The sequence below is a fragment of the Sphaeramia orbicularis genome, chromosome 10 (assembly GCF_902148855.1).
Source record: "Sphaeramia orbicularis chromosome 10, fSphaOr1.1, whole genome shotgun sequence".
Classification (NCBI taxonomy): domain Eukaryota; kingdom Metazoa; phylum Chordata; class Actinopteri; order Kurtiformes; family Apogonidae; genus Sphaeramia; species Sphaeramia orbicularis.
The window spans coordinates 30,842,530-30,863,225 of NC_043966.1; the positions used below are offsets into that span (position 1 = coordinate 30,842,530).

Genomic DNA, 20,696 nt, shown 5'->3' on the forward strand with positions numbered 1-20,696 from the left:
AGCCCTGCAAAAAACTATAAATAAAACCAGTGGTGCCAGGCACAACAAACCCCGGACCTCGCACATATTGTAGCTTATTTTGGCATCGATGCAGCTGATGTCATCATGTCTATGCGTGTGCTGATGTCAGCATATCAGTTGCATCTATATATGTGCCAAGTTTAAAATGAATTGAAACAAAATTCATGTTTTTATAGACACGTGAAATTTCACCCATTGTAAGTAAATGGGAGAGGTAAAAAGATTTTAACTAGAAGCACTCGGAGAGCACAGACCTCCGCCAGGGCTGATCAGTGGCCCCCCCCCGTGGGCCACACCCCACCCCCGATCACCACCAAAATTTAATCATTTCTTCCTTATCCCATTTCCAACAAACCCTGAAAATTTCATCAAAATCTGTCCATAACTTTTTGAGTTATGTTGCACACTAACGGACAGACAAACAAACAAACCCTGGCAAAAACATAACCTCCTTGGCGGAGGTAAAAATCCATAAAAAAAATTAGAACTTTTACCTACTTTTCCCAAAATGTAACTACATCTATTCAGGGTCACTGGCAATGTATAAACCCATTTGGTATGAATTCAACCAATAGTTTTGCTGATACAGACGTGAAATTTTGTCCATTATAAGTAAATGGGGAAAAAATTCATTAAAAAATTTAAATTTTGACCTATTTTTCCTAAAATGTAATGACACCTATTCTGGGTCACTGGTAATCTATAAGCCCAATTTGGTATGAATTCAACCAATAACTTTGCTGCTAGAGTGTTAAATAAACAAAGAAACAATAAAACAAACCGAACCAAAAACAGTACCTCTTGCCTCTCCTTCGGGGGGTAATAAGTAATGCGCTTCAGGCTAAATAAACCATTTGACGATGTCATAGCAGCCTTTAGAAAACAGTGTATGTGCTGACAAATGAATATTTTACTCTGCTCTTGAGTCATGTTCATCATGACTCTGGTAATTATGAGGCTCTGGTCCCATCAGACTCATCATTGTTGTCTGTAAATAACTCTGACCTCTTAGCCAAAAGGAAAATTGACACAATGTAAAAAACACACATGGTCACATTCTGCGTTTGTTTAATCTGTCTTTTGCTGGCTAAATTTCATTAGGTGTGGCATGGTGATAACTGTGGGAGTGTATCCCTCTGGACCTTTTTCATAGAAGTAAAAATAGTTCATTACCAACATGCCTCTGCTATGGAACATGATAGAAGAGGTATTTCCTCTGAGAGCTGAATATTAGACTGCTAATTAGATATGAAAGTATATTATTGTACTGGGGCTACCTCGCTTCATTCATCATCAATGAACAGTCCCGTCTGATGGGAGCGAGGCGGCCCCTTTGCTCCAAAAGCCTCCTTGTACATTGGTTACAGAAGCAAAGAGTCGACAGGTAATTTCAGTCTATTTGAGGCTGGGGGAGGATTAGACATGGCCCTGGTGTTATGAAGGACTCATCCCTCTGCTTCCAGATCTTTAATGACCTCAAAGAAGCAGGACCCCACATCTGACACCTTGTCTGTTTTTAGATGGAAATATGAGGCTTTGACCTTTAGGAAAATGTAAAAGTGGTCAAAAAGCTTTGGTCATTTAAACTGAGAGTTGTCTAGTTCACAGTGAAAACTCAGGAACCTGATCAGATCAGAACACCAGAATAAGTCCCCCAAATTCTGCATTTAAAGAGTCTAAATCTGATTATTATGTTCAGTAAGAGTTTGGGACCCACATTTTTTGAGGATGTCTTTAACTTAAAAATTGATTGACTTTTAACTGCTTAACTATGAAGAAAAATCAATGCATTAAAAGCAAAACATTTCAGGGACATAAATATCTTCTATAAAACAAATTGGTAGTATTTATTGTGATCTTTGCATAATGCCTTTATCCATTTTGTTCAGACAGTTTGAGATTTATTGCATTAATTGTGTGATGTTTTCTACCAGGTGTCATTCAACATGTCAGACTTTTTTAACTGTTTGTGCGGCTTCTTGTCATGGGGTCACATTAAAAAGTGACTTTAAGCTTTACAATACATTTAAATCAGGGCTTTTTTTTGTGCCTTTTAAGGCTGTGCACATATTTTCTGTATTTTATTGTTGTATCTGAAGAAAAGGCAATGTGAAATAAATATGTATGCTCATTTCAACCCCAACAAAGCACAGTACTGTACATCCCACAGCTCATTTTTATTCAAACAAATTGTAAATGTAGGCAAAAAGAGATGATCCATCATTTATTTGTCATCGTTAAGAGGCTCTGAATCAAGCAGCCAACCTTCAGTGAGGCAGACAGCGGCCTCCTCACCTTGTTTTTGCAGCTCATGTTAATCACCAGGTCTTCTTCTTCCAGTAGCCTGCAGGCATAGCCAATGTTGACAGCTGTCTCTGGCTTGTCACCCGTCAGCACCCACACCTGGATCCCTGCCTCCCGCAACGCTGTGATGGTGTCCGGGACGTTCTCCTGTAGACGGTCCTCAATGCCTGTCGCCCCTGCAGGAGGAGACATTTCCAAAGTCAGACTTGATTATAGACAGAATTTATAACACTCACACACATTATTAAGAGTTTTTTCTTTACCTAGCAGGGTAAGGTTTGTTTCTATCTGCACAGCAGTGTCCATGATGAGCTGCTCTCTGTTCTCTATAGCAGCCAGAGCTCTATGTCTGTCTGCTGACCAGCTTTCATACTCCCTGCCACTCAAAACCTGCAGCACACACAACAGAGAGGTAAAGAGCAGCTCCTGATGTGAAAAGAAACAGATTATATACTTGATACTAATACACTTTATCAGTGCATGTACCTTCTTTGCAATGCAGAGAGTACGCAGCCCCTCTTTAGCGTAGTAGTCAAGGTGTTGCTGAGTATCTGCTGCTATATTCTTCTGATTCCCTTTGAGCCGTTCTGGAAAAATATAATGCAATCATCTGTATAGTTTAATGTTAATACTGTAAAATTTACATTCAGATATTTCACATGCACAAATCCTTTTCCTTTTGATATGTAGTAGGTTATAGATCATCTTAAAATGTAACTTTATTTCTTTAAAAATCTAATTTTTTACATCTGATTAAGTTTACTCTTGCTTTACCTTTACTTCTCAACAAAGCAGAAATGTCCAAAAATATACATTTACACCAATCCTGTACAGTAATGTTAGACCTCTTTTTAATTTTACAGTTAAAACCTAATTTTCCAAGACTGAAAGGGGTCCTGTAGTCCCCTGCAGAAACATCTAAATCAGATTATTTACTGTAATTTCATGACAGTTTTTTGAGTAAATACAAGTGATGACAGTTAGATACTGCCTTTAAATTTGATCACAGCACTTATTCACTGCAGCATCATTTTTATAAAGTTTGATAAACTAATATGCGATGTCAAACAATGGATTTCCATAATTTTTTTTAAACAAACAATTTAGCTGAACCTAGACCTGACCAACTGAATCAACTCCAAATCATGACACTGGCCCCACAGGCTTGTACTGTAGGCACTAGGCATGATGGGTAATCACTTCATCCACAGCTCATCTCACCCTGATACTCCTGTCACTCTGGAACAGGGTCAATGTGGACTCATCAGACCACTGACCTTTTTCCAATGAAACACAGTCTGATCTTTATGTTCTCTATCAAACTGATGATGTTTAAGAAAAAAGGATTTACTCACTATGAGTTAAAGAATTAGTTTCCAGCCGAAACATATTAATCACTGCAGTATTTATCCAATTAAACACTCAGTTACAGTAAATCTAAATGATGACTTTTCTTTTTGCAGCTCTATATTTTGTAATGTAATGTAACTTTGGATTCTATAAGTTACTTCTAATGCTGAACATACCTGCATATGGGGTACCAAGGAGTTCCATTATAGCATAGTCTGCACCTTTAGTATACAGCACATACTCTTTGGAGATTGGATGTCGCACCAAAACAGACATCCTCTTCCTGTTGGAGTCAAAGGTCAAGGTGTCCAGCACCTCAAATCTCAGGTCTTCCCCAGATGGGAGCCTCACTGTCACGCTGTCAGGGGTGCGGCCCAGCAGGATGAAGCCATATGCTTTGGCTGCGTACACCAGCGCAGCCTCGTCTGGACTCTCTGCTTCATAGCACACCATATCTGGGGTCACTGCAGGTTCACTGCTACTGCGTGGGACATGGAGTGAACATGTTTGGGCTCCAGTGTTGCCTCCAGATCCCTCCAGTTTCACAGGGGGATTAAAGTGGTCCTCCTCTATAGATGAGTCCACCGAGATGGTACGGTTCCTCTTGGACTTACGCTGGTAGGAGGTGAGACTGCGCCGAAGCGAGCTCACCGTCCTCACGAAGCTGGACAGAGGATTTAGTGGATTATTTGTCTGAAAGGAGTGCAGATGCCCAGCTGCCTGAAAAAATAAAGAAATTCCAAATTTATGTGGTGTTTGTTTTTATTTCATCATTTTCCCATAAAGACCCAAAACTACTTTTGTGGCAGGTCCCAAATGATTTTTTCCACTATATTTAACCTATCTTAAGTATTTTATTACCATTTATTGTAATATTATCCTTTTCAATTTGCGCTTTTTCAGTGTAAGTCATGTATTTTCCTATGTTTAATTCACTGATCGTGTAGATGCTCATAAAAGCTCAGAGTAAATTCAAAGGTCATTATATAAAAATGGAGAAAACTGTAGAAAAAGAGCCTTTTTCAGTAAAATCTAAGAGACTTTTTCAGTAAAATCTATCATTAACTGAACATAAAACTAAGTGTCTCCATCCACTGTCACTGATCAAACTCTATGGGTTTTACTGGTAAATCAACATTGTAGAAGATGATGGTTTATCCACTTTCACTACGAAGCCTCTGAACGTCCAAATGGGTCATATCTGATGACCATGAAAACATGACAAACTGCATTTTACACCAGTTATTTACATGTATTGATAGGAATAGTGGATCAACAGGTATTAAACATTTTACATCAGTAAATGGTCTTTGTCACCAGTGGCTGTTTGGATCTTTCTGGGTTAAACCTGACAAAATTTACAGTGACAATTTAATGTAAAATTTTAACACAAGCATTCATAAACAACCTTGTCATCCACATTCACTGTTTAATTGAAGTGCTTTTACCTTCAAGCTCAAGGGGAAAACACACAGCACAGTCAAGAGCAACAGGAACTCAAATTAATAATGGCAACCTCAATGGCCCCTGCAAATCTCTCTGTACAATGCGTCTAATTTAGTGAAGTCTCTGAGCTTTACATCTGCGGCTTCAGTGGGCAATGAAGAAAATTAGTACTGACCACTGATGAAAGAGGAAATCTCAGTAATTCACAAAAACGTTTAAAAATGAAACTAAATCCGAGAGGCTGATAAGAAGAATGCAGACTTTGTTGTTATGTCTTCTGCTGATTAAATTATGGAAATTGACTGCAGTATTGCATCAAGGTACTCTGTGTAGTAATTATAAAATAATGATCAAGACTCGTCAGTGATCTGTAAAAGAAAAGTTTGCTCTAGTTAGATAACTTTTGTATACAGGGAGTTTGAAGAGAACAAATCCTCCATCCATCTTTGCTCTCTTACTGCGCCTCCATCTCCACCTCTCATCCACATCCACAGAAAACTCAGCACTCACCCTCTGTCTCTGAGCTGTTGCCATGGAAACCACCACAGTGTTGCAAATGGCGAGAGCCAGAAAAAAGTCCAGGTAGGCATCTATCTTCCGGCTGACGCTAGTGCTCTCTGCCCCGCTAATCTGCTGAAGCAGCTTCTTGTCTGGAGTCACCTCAGTTTCCTATTGGTGTAAAGTTAATCAGTTTGTTAATTAGAAGCTTTAAGTTCACAAACCATCCCTCGCTAAGGGGGAGAAATGCATTAACTTTTTCAGAAAACTCTGTTGTGTACATTAAAAAATTACAAGTAAAGTTTATAGGGACAGAAAAAAGAAATATGGATAGGAGTCAGTTTGGAAAGACAGCAGGAATTTTCCATTCATTGAAACACTGAGCTCTGTTAGAGACGCAGCATGATAACACCTAAATATGGGCTTAGTGCTGAGCATCAGCACCAAAATCCTTGGTGGAATAAACACCAGACTTTTTCTGTCTCCGCCTGCTCCTCCAGGCAGCTGCTCTTTGCCCTGTGGACAAAAATAGACAGAGCTACTGTACTATATATGAAGACGGTGATGACTAAACTATAGTGCACGTTTACAGTTTGTGTGACATCGGTGATCTGTGCCAAACGGTGCCCAGCATGACCATATGTCCTGCCACAGACACAGGGGCAACTTTGAGCCAAAATGGATGTGCTCATCACTGACACAAACAGCTCGGCCATCTGCAGTGGGGACTGGGACCATGAGGCCTTTTGACACAAGGATGGGTCAGATTTGGGTAAACAAATGGTAGTTCGAGGTCTTCGGAGTGTGGATTCATACATAAGGATCTATTACCTCCGCCAAGGAGGTTATGTTTTTGCCAGCGTTGGTTTGTCTGTCTGTCTGTCTGTCCGTGTGCAAGATAATTCAAAACATTATGGATGGATATGGATGAAAATTTCAGGAAATATTGATGCTGGCACAAGGAACAAATGATAAAAAATTTGGTGGTGATGGGGGGGGCGGGGGGGGCGCACTGATCTGCCTTGGCAGAGGTCTGTGCTCTCCGAGTGCTTTTCTAGTTTTAAGAGTGGTCAAGGGTTTAAAGTTTGCTTGAAATTTTAAAATGTGTCTGGTATGACCACAGAGATGACTGTTGCAAAAAATGTATGTTCCCTAAATTCTAAACATAAAGGTGTAACTATTAAGTTTCACCAGCTTCAAGCTTCCATGTAACTCTCCACTCAAAACCATACAAACTACATCTAAACACCAAAGTCTGCCCTCAGACATCACACAAGCCCCACCAAATACACAAACAGTATATTATAGTTAATACTGTAAATATGATGCAATAAATAATGGCACGTACAAAGACACAACATATGAGCACATTTTCCTTTTTTTTTTTAATTACTGATTGTACCGGGCCATAACGTTTAACCCAGACCAATTTGATGATATATCCAACAAAACAGTGGAAGATCTTGTCTACTTACACAGGACATCATTAAGTTTTAAATATAAGCCTCTAAAATGTTACTGATTTTTAATTATGAAAATGTGTGGGATGTTTTTCCTGCTCTGCCGCTGTCTGCTGGGATAAGTTACAGTCTCCTGTAACCCTTCCTGCAGGATAACCAGTTTAGAAAATGATGGATGGATAAAGTTCCATAAATAAATGCATTGTTATTGACACTGTCTATACTGCAAAGGCATAAACTCACTAAGAAAGCTGTTACTCTTACTTTTACATAGAGCAGTGAAGGATAGCACCACCACAGCGTTTCCCCATGCACCTCCTGCATCAGACACCTTGAAATATCAAACCAAAGCATTCCTCCCTCCTGCCCCTCCACCAGACTGAAAACATCAGCTTTTCTTTCTGACTGAGTAATCATCTTACCAGTGGACTGCTGAAGGCCACATCGCTATGGGCAGTTCCTGGGACTTTGCGCCTGCTTCCATGATGATGCATTGTGTCTTTGCGGTTGACATCATCAGAGTCCAGAGACCACTGAGTCTGTAGAGCTTGTGGGGCCTGGGTGAAGATGACCTCTTCATCTGAATCTGGCTCAGTAAGGACAGCTTGGCGGATGGCTGCAAACACCCATGAACATTTTGACATCTATGTAATGTACTATAGGTTATTACTGTTCTACATGTCTGTGTTATATGTCATGTCAGGTCAAACTGTGTGCGCTTGTTTATCCCTCTATCAAAATAACACTTTCTACTTGCCAGTTCAGGATATAAAAAGAAAACCAAAACAATGAACTCAATTCATTGTCAACATTATCTCCAACTGATACGTAGAAAAACTGGGTTAGTGACTTTTGAATGCTTAAATATGTGTGATAGTGTTGTAGCACCCAAGACTACAGTTGGTTTGGAGACTTGTCTCAGTATCAAAACCAAAATGTTTTCACAGATGTAAATCTTCTAGCTACACATGCAACCGATAACTCGACTCATATAGTCAAGGTTAGCAATCTATTGCTTCAGGCCTATCAAAACATGGAATAAATCTTTTCATCCTTCACTCAGAAAAGATTTAGCAAAAATTAGTTCTTCATGTTAGCCACACATGTGGGCTATACTTTGAGTTGTTTTGCAGGACAACGGTTACCCAGCAAGATACGTAGACTGCCTTAATATATACTTTGCAATATAGTGTTAGCTTTGTGATAGATTAAGACAGCCAGGACATAGTGACTTTAAAGTGTGTCTGGTCTGAGTTTAGGAGGTCTTGACAAGTATTTACATGATCTGTGTATGAGATAAGAACTGACCTGCTATGTGTTATGGGCTTTCTGTAGTTTTCTAGCATTTGTTAAAAATGACCATTGCATACATTGTGTGGATTTGACTTTTAGCTTCATGGTGTATAGCTGCAGTTGTTTGTTACTGTTTCTTTAAGAGACTGCACCTGCTTTGACATGATTCTAGCTGCTGAAGGCCGAAGAAACTGGAGCTCATGTAAGTAGAGATTCCAGAGAAACATCACCTTAACCCTAACAATAACCCTAAGTGGAGGTCACAGAAGTAGGTGTGGAGCTCTACTCTCCACCCAGATCCTCTTGCCTGTTTTGGTCAGTCGCAAAGTTAATTGACTGCAGTGCAGTATGAAGGCAACAAGCTGCAGTCATATGGTTTCTTTTTGTGTTGTTTTTTTTTTTGTTTGTTTGTTTTGTTTTTTACTGTAAATCTGTATCATTCTTGGAGTTTTTCACTACACCTATGAAATAAATGATCATGTTTTTAAACATTACAACGGCTTTGAAGTGGATTCCTCTGGATAAAGCAAAAGGCCGTTTGGCCAGTTCTGTCTGTTAACCATGTGTGAAAATAAATTCTCTCTTGAAGGAATAACTTTTGTAACTGCATAAGTGTAACCTGCTTAAATTCTTGATCTAGGACCATGTTAACATAATGAATACATGTGGAGACACAACAGTACAGGTACAGCAGACCAACTTTAATGTCCAGTGTGAAGTTTTACCATTCTCCTTGTGTGGGTACTCAGTTCCCATAATGGAGCATCGGCGAAACACCATCTTGTTTTCAGTGAGAGTGCCCGTCTTGTCTGTAAAGATGTATTCAATCTGACCCAGGTCCTCTGTGATGTTCAAGGCCCTGCACTGTATCTGACTGTCTGTTTCCTCATCGTACAGGTCAATGTCATTAGTGATGAAGAAGATCTGAGCAATCTTCACTAACTCAATGGACACATAGAGGGAGATAGGAATCAAGACCTACAGGAGAGGAGAGGAGGTTAAGTTTGACATTTATCAAATAAAGAAAGCCATGCACCAGACAGATATAACCCCTCACACTCCACCTGAAGGAGGATGATCATGGTGAAGAACATGTAGAAACTGGACAGGCTGGGACTGTCCAGGTGACCGTTGCTGTGGGGAACCAGGTATGGGGGCAAACCAGGCAGCGTCTGCAGCCATAAGTAGTGACCTGTATGTGTAAGGACAGGGGGATTAATCACACTGACTGTCGCACAGGGAGGAAAGTTATTTTTGGCACCACACCTTCCCCTGTCTCCTTTCTCTTCCCCTTGTATCTGCTTGGGCTTTTGGCCCAAGTGACTGATTGGGGACTAGTGGAAATTAAACGTCCCCTCATAAATGTACAAGAATTAATCACAAACCAATCAGTGAGGTGAATCTGTGTGTAAGTTATATAATTCATCACTGACCTAATGCTCCGACGAGGCACATGGTGAGTAGAAGAATGACGCAGAACATGACGTCTATGTTCAGCCTCCGCTCTTGTTTGCTGCGCTTGTATCTTGGTCCATTGTTGTTGAGCATGGCTTTGGTTTCATGGCCTTGAAAGTGAAATGAAAAAGTTATGTTGGTATATTAGTAACTGAAAGGCACTCCATAATGACAGTGAACACCAATGGAAAGGGAATTTTATGATTTATAAGGTGTATGTAGCATTTTTACTTTGAAATGTAGAAAATGGCATAAAATCATCATTTAAGTGTTTATAAAACAGGTTATGTCAAGATGTCTTGTTATTTTGCAGAGATATGCAACTGAATTATACAGCGGCACCAGCCAGAGTGTTCCTGTGAATTTATGTATTTGAATGTGACGGGGAGTGAGAACCAGTAACAAACAAATTTCAGAGTCAAAGTGACAAATTAAAAAAAAGCATTTGTTTTCTTAACATGACACAGCTCTAAAGTAAAAGGAAGTTCTTTCCCACTTGTGAATTTGATTATTAGGCTTATGCAGGTATAAAGTTACCAAGTTGTGTTACTGTTTGCTAAGTTTACCATTTGTTGATCCATGGTTCATACTAAATTCTGATAGTTCTGATGTTGTTTGGATGATTCCAAAAAGCTCTATAATAGCGCTGTTGATGAAACAAATCGCACAGAAAATGGAGGTTATTTGTTCTTTTACTGTGGCTGTTTTCTGTCTGAAAACAGAGCTAAGCTAACAGAGCTATAACATAAACTATTGGCTCATGCAGCACATGACAGTTGTAAGACACATTACTATTTTGACTGAGTTTTGTTTGACAAAACTTGATGGTGTAATAACACAGATGTACATCAACAATAAGCTTCACATTTTATCCACTTTATTTAATTTGTATGCATATGTTAGCTGATTGATAGCTTACTCTCAGATGAGTCAGAGTCTGAAACTAGACCACGATGTAACAGTGTACACAGATAAAACTAAACAGTAAATGACTAAATATAACAGGCCACTGTTACAGTGTACAGAGGGAAAGTATTCGATTGAAACACTGACTCAACCTTGGACTTTTGTAAAAATCCACTGTCCTGGACAACAAACAAACGCTCAGTCAAAGCAGTGAAGTGGTTAAAAGTGGAGAATATACCTGCATACACAACAAAGCCAACAGCATGGTCTGTATTTCTCACTGTGCAGCCTCGCAGCAGCAGATTCTCAATTCCAGCGCCCACCTTGTCCTTATCAGGTTTCTCTCTGGAGCAGGAGAAAGTGAGAAACCTCCTTTGTACTGTCAGATCTTATTAGATATATTCATCATTGCTTATATATTTCCCATTAGCAATTATCCAGCTATAAAGCCCAAGCTGGACAGCACAGGTAGAGCAGCTGTGAGAGCTATGGAGCCCCAGAAAATCGATCATAGTCTATTACAGCCCCATTAATGCCTCTGGTAGCAACAGAGACAGGGGCAGCGAGTGGGTTGGAGTTCTGCTCTATGTTGATACTTACACATAACACTTGAAATGGTTCAGGTTGATGTTGGGTTTTTCACACACTACAATGCTGTTGAAGCTTTCTGCTTCAAATTCAGGATCCTGAGAAATGAGAAGAGACAAACAGGGAGGGGGATATGAAAAGAAACCTTTAAAATGTAACTGAACCTGTATTTTTAAGCAGCAAAGTCAATTGTGGCCTCTTAATACGCACATAATCCAACAGGTATGTATTCTTTTGTTACCAGCCTTGAGTTCAGTAAGTTATGTCAGGACACCTCATGGTTTTGTTGCTGTATATTTAACATCAGTCACAAACAGAGGGAAGGTGCACAGTAAAAAACAAAGTGTCAATTTAACTCTTAGAGAATTGAATTTCACTCTGTTTCAGATAACATTTGGTCCCACTCAAAATTTGAGTAAAATTTACTCTATGGCCAGTGTCAAATTTTCAGAGTTAATTCTACTCAATTCAGTGTCAAAATCAACAATGAAATGTGTACAAATATTTAACACTGGGGTGTTTTCACACTGTTAGAGTAATATGATAACACTTTATAGAGCTATTTTACTCCACATTCAGTTTAAAAATGACTTTATAATGTTTTATTATATATTACTCCTCAGTTTGTACCCAACACTATCACTGACTTGCTGGAGAATTGCAGTGTACCCAAGATGACTTATGAAGGGCATGTGTTCCCTCAAAAGGGTTCAATCTCTCTATGACATGTGTCACCTTAGATAGGGTAGGCCTTCCCTAATTTCAAAATAATTGTAGTGTTAAAGGACAATCAGCTAAAGCATTGTTGTGCGTACAGGTTTGGCTAATGGTGTCACATTTAGAAAAAAAACAAACATAAAAAGGCCAATGAACATTGCAAAAACAGACACATTAACCTAAATAAACATTAACACAAACCTCCCTTGAACCCCTGTACATAAAATAGAACACAATGAGAAAAATGTCCAGTACCCACAATGCAATGTGGCAGACTGGCACTAATGATCACTCTGTAGAGTTGAATTTTACACTGCATCTGCACAGAACTTTACACTGACTATTAACTCTACTGTTAGAGCTGGTTTACTCTCCGTAGAGCTATAAATACTCTATCTAGGTTAAAATAGCTTGACTCTGAAATATTGGCACTACATTTTTTACTGTGTGTAACTGAGGGTAGTCATCAGATCCTTACAGTAATGCAGACGCCCGGCACCACCCTCCTCTGCTTCAGGTTGGTTTCTCCATCCAGGTTGGCCGTCTCTATGTGACACACACCATTTGGGTCTGATGTGTGCAGGAGCAGGAGGTCAGCAGGGACAATCTCATTGCAAACCACCTTCACAAAATCCCCCACTCGCACGTCCTTCCAGTACCTTTCCACGAATTGTTTGACTTTCCTGAAATCAGTGATTGATTCTGTCACTTGCACTATAAATATTTCTGCAATTCAGCTGAAATATTGATTGACTTATGGATGAAAATCACAGCACCTACTTAAGTTATGGAATAAACAACACAACAGAATAAAAAAAAAAATCAATGCTGTTGTTTTTGGAACGTGGCCCAGATTGTTTGAACAAGGAAACTTTCCAAATGGTTCTGTCTGCGGAGAGGTTTAGAGGAAGACACGTCACTAGACAGCGTTTTTGTAGTTTCCCATTCATGGTTTACTATGCAAACCTGCACGTCAAGTGGTGGCCTATTGCCAGTAACAAAGAACTGCAGGTATGCTGCCCTGCATGTAGGACCTGATCGGTTGGCTTCGCAGATCACACACCCAGAACACTGCACTTCACCCCAAACAAAGTTAAGCAGGAAGGTGGGGTCTCAGGTAAGTTTGGTATGTTGTATGTGGATTATGGTTGACGTGTTGCACAAATACCAGTGCAATAGAATGTCAGTTATATTATTTTATTGGAGGCCTGTGATATGCATTTGTGCCTCTTCCACATCCAAGATGTGTTAAGACCTCTATTTTAATGTATGACCTTTATCTAAAAATTTCTAACTTTTAAACACACTTTTCATGGTATTTTGGCTCAGATTTAATTGACGAAAATGCACATACCAACTTCATTTGCAGGGGAAAATCTTCTAATTTCTGAACATATGGATAAACACAACTGACAGTACATCAGTTAAAAGATGCCATGGATATGAAAAGGTTATAAATATCTCCTAAGATCTATCACAGCCCCAGTGCACACAAGTTTGCTTCATTCTAACTGCCACCCTTTTTTTATTGGCTGTACTAGTTAACCCATTTCAGATAACCTATTTGATGCTTCAGAGGAAGGTATCTGAAGAATTTGATTCTTCTCCAAACAATCTAATGTATCTTTGTGATTAGGCCATTTTTTTAGAGCAGATAACTTCACTGTTTTGATGAAAATAAACCATCAGACAGAAATAGTCCATCTGTGAGGTGTTTCAAGGTTTTAATGGCCAGGAATGGGCAGACAATAAAACCAGACGTGCCTAAATCTATTACAGAGAAGTAGGTATTCAATCAGAATGATTAACAAGCAGCATGTCCTGCGTTAGGATTGACAAGAGTTTGAGATTGAGAAAGAGATAAACAGAATGACTATGAAGATAAGATGCGTCACTCAAACACACACTTAACACCTCTGTGAAGAAAACATGCAGGTGAAGGGTGATGGCAAATATAGATGTACATTTGAGAGTTTCCCATGAATTGAAGCCAAATCCCTCTCATCCAGCTGCATTCCATGTTGGCTCACACATTTATGAGTGCTCGTTTTATGAGCTAATATTTCTGTGTCAAACAGGCTTCCACAGATAAAAATCTCTTAGACATGTAAAGAGAGAAAATACGCACAATCCAGAAATTTTATTTTTTGAGCTCTAAACATGGGTATACTTCAAAGATCTCCCAGTCAATCAATTACACCAACTTAAATCCCTTCTAATCATTACAAGCCCAAAGTGGAGCTTTACCATCCCCACCCAGTGAGCCATTAGAGACCCCCGAAAGCTTGGCAGCTGATTGTCTGAGACAGAGATGATTAGTGCCGTTAACTGCCCAAAGGCAGCAGTGTGTTACTCTTATTTTCTAAAAAGATGCGTATGGCATTGGTACTTCAGGTCACCTGGACCCTAAATCTACATGAACACACGAAAGATGACTTAACTCATCCTTTGAGCTTCCCCTGACTTTTCTTGAGAAAACAGAAGCACACACTGTGCATGTTCACTCTGGGAGGATTCAACATTTAGAGTATCTTAAAAAAAAAAAAAAAAAACACCTTTTTCATAGAAAATCAACATGTCCTCCTCTTCTCACTGGTTCCAAAATCACAGCAGAAAAAGGGTTGAAAATGACAGTGTTTATCCTTCTTTGTGAATTATTCATTTTTCGCCAGCAATTCAGAAATAGATAACCGTTAACCTTACTGTCTTTGCTGATGCAACACTGAGATGAGGATTTCATCAAAATGTGCACAATGCAATGGTGAGATATTGTTGTGAGGCTCTTCAAAAGAGGAATAATCTCCCACACATTTTCTATTTCTAAGTCAAAAATTCCCACGTGGCTCTGAATTGCAGAGGCAGTAAAACACACACAGCCTAGAATCTCACACACCTACACACTCACACAGATATGCTGAATGATAAGAACCACAAACACAGATGTGGATCTGTTGTTAATGCACCATGAGAGAATCCACTGGCCACATCACGCATGAATGGGATGGAATTACATGTGAAGCTGGACAGTTGTTTACCTGCTGTAGATCAAGCAGGGCATGCTGTTTAGCCTCTTGTCTGACTGGTACCTCCTGAAGTCCTCCCAGGCATCCTTCATGGCTGTCAGGCATAGGATGACGCAGATGGGGATCAGTGCTACTTCAGGCTGGAAGGCGTTCACTACAGGGACAAAGTTGAGAATTGCTAGACCGACAAAGTAGAGGTTGGCCAGTCGGTGAAACTGCTCAAAGAGGTTCATGGGGATGAAGAGCAGGAGGGTGTATTTGGAGGTCTTGATGCTGTTGCCAGGAAAGTAGCGGTTTGGTTGCTTCCACTTGTCCAGGCCTTCATAGGGCAGATTGGACACCAAGTTGCGGAGGTCCTTCTCCCGCACCTTCTGACCCCTCAGAGCATCCCTGACCCGGGCCAGGGGGCTCCTCCACATCATAGCTGATCTGTATGATTTCCTTTCTTTTTTGTCACCGACCGTTCCTTCCCACTATCACAGAAATCACTGTTTCCACAAGTTGAAAAAGAAACTGCTCTCTCCTTGAAAGATCCGCTGTGTGAGAGGCCCGATGCCAGGTTAAAACTACTGACAACATACCTAGCCCTCCTCTGAATCCGCCCCTAACACTGACAGGTGTGTTTGCATTCCTTTCCGTAGAGCTGTCATTAAGAGTCAACTCTGCTCTCAAAGACACTGGAAATAAGGTAGCTAATTACAGAGGAAAATATTACTGTGAGAGCTCCAGTGACTCAGCTTCTTTTAATATCACTGTCAAGGAAAAATATACTTTTATTTAACACATTTTAATTTGAAAATAATCTTTTACAATGTATCACGAGACAGCTCTTTAATAGTTTCTATATTCATGTCATTCACTGACAAAAATAACAATTAAACTCTAATACACTACAAGACAAATCTCTCAAATGAGCTGACAATCTTATATTTGCAGAGCAGAAAATTGGTGCAGTGGGTCATAAGGAGATTTGATCTGACAACACAACGCTGAGCAGAGCGCAGTGACTGCTCAGGGCAATCATATGTACACGAAGAGTGTGAATGAACACAGCAGAGGCAACATACTCACAGAAAAAGTTCATGCATGAAATACAGCCTATCATATTTAAAGAAAGTGAAACTGTCTTTGTTGCTATTAATATGAAGAGGTTAAAAACTGAAATTCCATTTGAGAGCTGTCCTCACCCATTCTAAGACAGGTGATCGACACGCACATCCAGAAAATGAAAGGCACTCAGGATCCCAAAAAAATTTGATGAAAAAATAAAGGAAGGTCTGCACAACGTGTGAGCTCCCAAAGAATTTATTGACCAGCGTGACGTTTCAGGCTGAGGCCCTTCATCAGACTGATGAAGTCTGATGAAGGGCCTCAGCCTGAAACGTCACGTTGGTCAATAAATTCTTTGGGAGCTCACACGTTGTGCGGACCTTCCTTTATTTTCTCACACATTCTAAGGTCAGAGGTCAGATACAGATCACTGAAATATTTTCTTTTTTCCTAAGAGGTACTTCAACAGAGCCCATTTTAATTTTTGACAAGGTAAAGGTTCAGGAGCTTAATGAATGAGTTACGGTGTGCTTACTTGAGTGTGTAGGAGTCTAATGTATGATGGACTTTAACAAAGCAGCTTCTTGCACAGATGGCATGCATGTAGGATGCCTTCCACTTCCTCATGTTGACATATGCTGTCTTTTCCAGAGCAGGCTGCCGAACCTGTTTAAACAGGCCAAAATCACACAGAGCCAGCCTCTAAATGTGTGTATATTGTGGGCACCGACAAACCCTTGTTACTCAAACTATATGTAGCTGGTTAGTGTTTGATTCACAAAATGTAAAACTTTTCTTGGTTCTCAAATGGAGATGGATGGGCTTTATTACCCTGTCAAGGTCTGCATCTTTTTTATAAAGGATGGAAGGCTCAACCTTGCAAATGATTTATTATCAATCAAAAATTTAAATGATTTCTTGTTTTGTCCTTGAGCGGCTGACGGAGGTGGGTTCATCTCTCCTGGGCAGCGCAGCCTGTTTTTCCATTAGATACGTGTAGCAGGGGAGTGGCGTGATGCGAGTACGCCAGACTCACCCTCTCACCCGTCCCAGTCAGTTCAGGCTAGGTCCAGCTTGGCTGGCACGCTGACTGCACAGTGGCGCAGCTGTGACTCCACATGACACAAAACACACACAGACACTGAAATAAAACACACTCTTGGAAACAAAGCACACACACAATTCCACAGAGCAGAGGTCTGTGCATTCCTAATTACTCCAGTGACATGGAAACACTACAAAGTAGAAAGCATCTGCCTTTTTCCCCCTCTCTTACATGTCAACACTAATGCCCTTTTTGAACACAGGAAGAGAGAGAGGGCCAATTTAGCACAAACCATCTGTCTACTGTAGTGAGATAATACATCTGTTATACTGAGGGGGGGATAGCAGTGTTGAGCTGATTTTTACCGATGCATGGAGGAACCTGGAACAAGGATACATGTCGCATTACATCAGATTTTATAGCCCTTTGCCTTTTTAGGTAGTTTTGCACTTAAGAGTTGTCCTCTGAGAAGGATCACACACACACACAAACACACCAGGTTCAGTTGTATTACAAGCATGGTCTCTTCTTTTATCTGAAAAAACAAAGTAATTCTATAAAAACCATAACCGTCACCAGTCTCTCTGTGCTAAGTTGTTCTTCCCCCTGAGATCACCCAAGCTAGATTAAATAATTTAACAAAACCTGACCCTTTCTCTTCTCTTTTATCCTGACATGTTATATTTCTACACCCATTTCATCAGCTATTTTTTCAGTTAAAACATTTGCATATCATTGGTATCTCATTGTGTTTTACTAGTTCTCTTGGTTTAAAATCAAACATTAACTGCACATTAGCCCCTGCTGGAACAAAATCCCTTTTTAAATATTAAATATTCAGTGTTTTGCAACATAAAATATTCACTGGCATCCATTTAAGGACTGAAACAGTGGTCAGATCAGGAGACGAGTGCAGAGTGCAGTTGGTTTGTTTGAGGGATGCAGAGAGAGGTTCAAGCATGGATGGATGGGTGGATGGCTCTCTTTCTTGCCCTTTATTTTCTTTTTCTTCCCGTCTTTTTGTAGCAGGCGCTTCAGCCCCTGCAGCCACCGGGCCGCAGAGTGCCTCCATATCAATGGCTCTCTGCGTTAATGTCCCCTGAGGCTGGGGCCAGCGCTCAGCCCTGCTCAGAGCCCAGTCGAGCCCATCTCAGCCCAGACCACCATGGCCTTCGCTCTGACTCCTGCCTCTGCATCCATTATTCAGCCAGTGGTCCCCAGCTACAGCTCTCACATCTCTCTATTCACCTCTACGTTTGCTTTTTCACTTTTCTTCTCATGTCGCTGCGTTGGGTTTAGTCCTTCCCTCGCTCATTCAGACATTCAATCAGCCATGAGGCCAACCGTCAGTGCTCATGAATGGATGGACAGCCTCACATTCACAGGACACATAAAACCGTCACCCGTGTACTCTGGTGTTGAAGTGATAGACTGAATTGAGTTTTAATTGAATTTAGATACATCTTCATAATTGCTGACAATCATTACACAAGATATTTACAGTCATTATGAAATATTACAATTGGAATTTACATAAACTTTGTACAAAATATGCCTGACTTCAATGCCTGGATAGTGGGGTCCTTGTTAAGTCATTTCTGGAAAACAAAACATTGACCCAAAAGTCACTGTTGTCTGGAAGTGCTTTAGTTTCAGCAAGTAGATGCTTTTAGAGTCCATTAAAAAGAAAGAAAAGAGAGAAAAGTCCCAAAAGGTACAGAGTCAGCAAAGTTGTGAATTGTGTTTTGTTTTTCCTCAGTTAAATTGCTTTTTTTCTTTTTTGACTGAATGGAACATTTGATCTGTAATTCAACTGCAAAAACAACAGAGACCCATTTAAATAGAATAAATCCATAATATTTACATATAATGTGAGTATTGGTTTATAAAAATGAATCATCTCTTTTTCTTTAAACATGATTTATGTTTATCTACATTTTTCAAAACAGAAACCTAATCACAATGAAACGCATCATACTTCTATCATTCAATTCTACTGATAATGATGATTGTGGATTGCCATATTTATGCAGCAACTCTCATTGCAATGAAAGGGCTTAAACTCAGCTCATCTATCAGCAAAGTTCTTACACCAGCTTAAGTCATGTTAAAGCCATTCTCCGCCTCCGAAGCTCCTCACATGATGGCAGGAAAGTACGGAGGAGTCTAATGTTTTCTTTAAAAAAAGAAAAAACACATGGTGAAATGGACTTGATTCTGTCAGCACAGCAAAAGCGAAACATAAACTTGGCCAAAGCATCAGTGTCCACGGTCGCACTCTTTCACTGGATAACATGGGGCCATTCAACAACCCAGGAAGCTTTTTCTGTTCAGCACTGGCACCATTAAAGCCCCACAGGGATGTCCAGAGAAAAGAGCGCCACCCGTTGTCCACCTGTTGTCATCCAGCGAAGCTCATCATCCACATCATCCAGGTGGGCCATGCTAAGCCAAAGCAGTGAGTATAGGAGAGCTGCAAAATTATAACTGGCGCACTTTCGCTAGACAGAATAACCTCAACTAGTAAAACTAAAATGCTTTGCACTCCATCTTCATCATGGCTGAGATGCAAATGAAATCAAACATAAGCATGCTTTTAAAGGATGTTTTTGATATACAGTAATTATAGGAAAATAGACTATCAAGGATGACTCCTTTAAAATCATTTATAAAGCTTTCCTGGATGCAGACAGCTCGGCTACGAAGTCAATAGATACTAAACAAAACAAATCCTTAAAGTATATGCAAACACAAGCATAAATATTTGATCCACAGAGAGTAAGCTACAAATGACAAATATTAGTGATATATTGAAATTCTGGAACAGGCACCATTTCTGTCTTTTTAAAACTCGCTCTTCTTTTTAGAGTGTTTGTCCGTCATTTTAAGGTGTTTCCCAAATCCTAAAAGAGTCACTGCTGACTGAAGTGTTGGGTGCTGCTGCTGTCCATCAAAAAGTCTCTGCATTTGCCGCATATTTTCTAAAATGAACCAGCTAAAAAGTTGGTGCACTGTTTTTTTTTTCTCATTCTCTCTCTCTCTCTCTCACATACCATCTCTCATCTCATCTCTCTCTCTCATCTCCCTGAAACCCCCTCCCTTTCTCTTCTTCGCATGCCCACAACAAGCGCGCCACTGGGAATCTCCAGGTTTAATGGACGTAGTAGAGCCAGTAGACCACATTGAAGAAGGAGAAGACGGTGGGGAAGATCATCCTGGACCACTTATCGATAGAGTTCACGTCGGACAGGTCTGGGATGTTCACCTTGAGCTGGGAGGCCCGTCTCCGTAGGCGTGACTTCTTCTGGGCGTGGCGCTCCAAGGCGCTATGGCCATAGTTCTGGCGGGCCATGGCTGCCCTGCGGTACTGCAGCGTCGAGCTATCGTAGCCCATTATGGTGTTGCGGGGGTCTCCGGGTGCTCCCAGACCCTGGGACAGATCCCCGGCACCCTCCATCTTCATCTCCAGGGTGGTGAACAGGATGTTGTCATTGGGGGTCATCTATGTGAGGGTGTAAAAAGAGGTGGAGCCATGAGAGG

General features: G+C 40.4%; 2 protein-coding genes across 2 annotated transcripts in view; both read right to left on the bottom strand.

Annotated features, from left to right (window-relative positions):
* atp10b (ATPase phospholipid transporting 10B) overlaps positions 1-15,600 on the bottom strand; it is a 23,172-nt gene extending 7,572 nt beyond the window's left edge. Inside the window, exons 1-13 of the mRNA XM_030145457.1 lie at positions 15,074-15,600; positions 12,517-12,721; positions 11,334-11,419; positions 10,972-11,078; positions 9,806-9,937; positions 9,437-9,564; positions 9,098-9,350; positions 7,502-7,695; positions 5,632-5,790; positions 3,852-4,395; positions 2,812-2,912; positions 2,589-2,715; positions 2,317-2,501 (exon numbers count right to left, since the gene is read on the bottom strand). Coding sequence (XP_030001317.1) covers positions 2,317-2,501; positions 2,589-2,715; positions 2,812-2,912; positions 3,852-4,395; positions 5,632-5,790; positions 7,502-7,695; positions 9,098-9,350; positions 9,437-9,564; positions 9,806-9,937; positions 10,972-11,078; positions 11,334-11,419; positions 12,517-12,721; positions 15,074-15,483 — 2,631 coding nt within the window. The 5' untranslated portion in view covers positions 15,484-15,600. The remainder of the gene's footprint in view (positions 1-2,316; positions 2,502-2,588; positions 2,716-2,811; positions 2,913-3,851; positions 4,396-5,631; positions 5,791-7,501; positions 7,696-9,097; positions 9,351-9,436; positions 9,565-9,805; positions 9,938-10,971; positions 11,079-11,333; positions 11,420-12,516; positions 12,722-15,073) is intronic.
* Positions 15,601-18,567: 2,967 nt separating this feature from the next.
* gabrb2a (gamma-aminobutyric acid type A receptor subunit beta2a) overlaps positions 18,568-20,696 on the bottom strand; it is a 37,141-nt gene continuing 35,012 nt past the window's right edge. Inside the window, exon 10 of the mRNA XM_030144824.1 lies at positions 18,568-20,658. Coding sequence (XP_030000684.1) covers positions 20,308-20,658 — 351 coding nt within the window. The 3' untranslated portion in view covers positions 18,568-20,307. The remainder of the gene's footprint in view (positions 20,659-20,696) is intronic.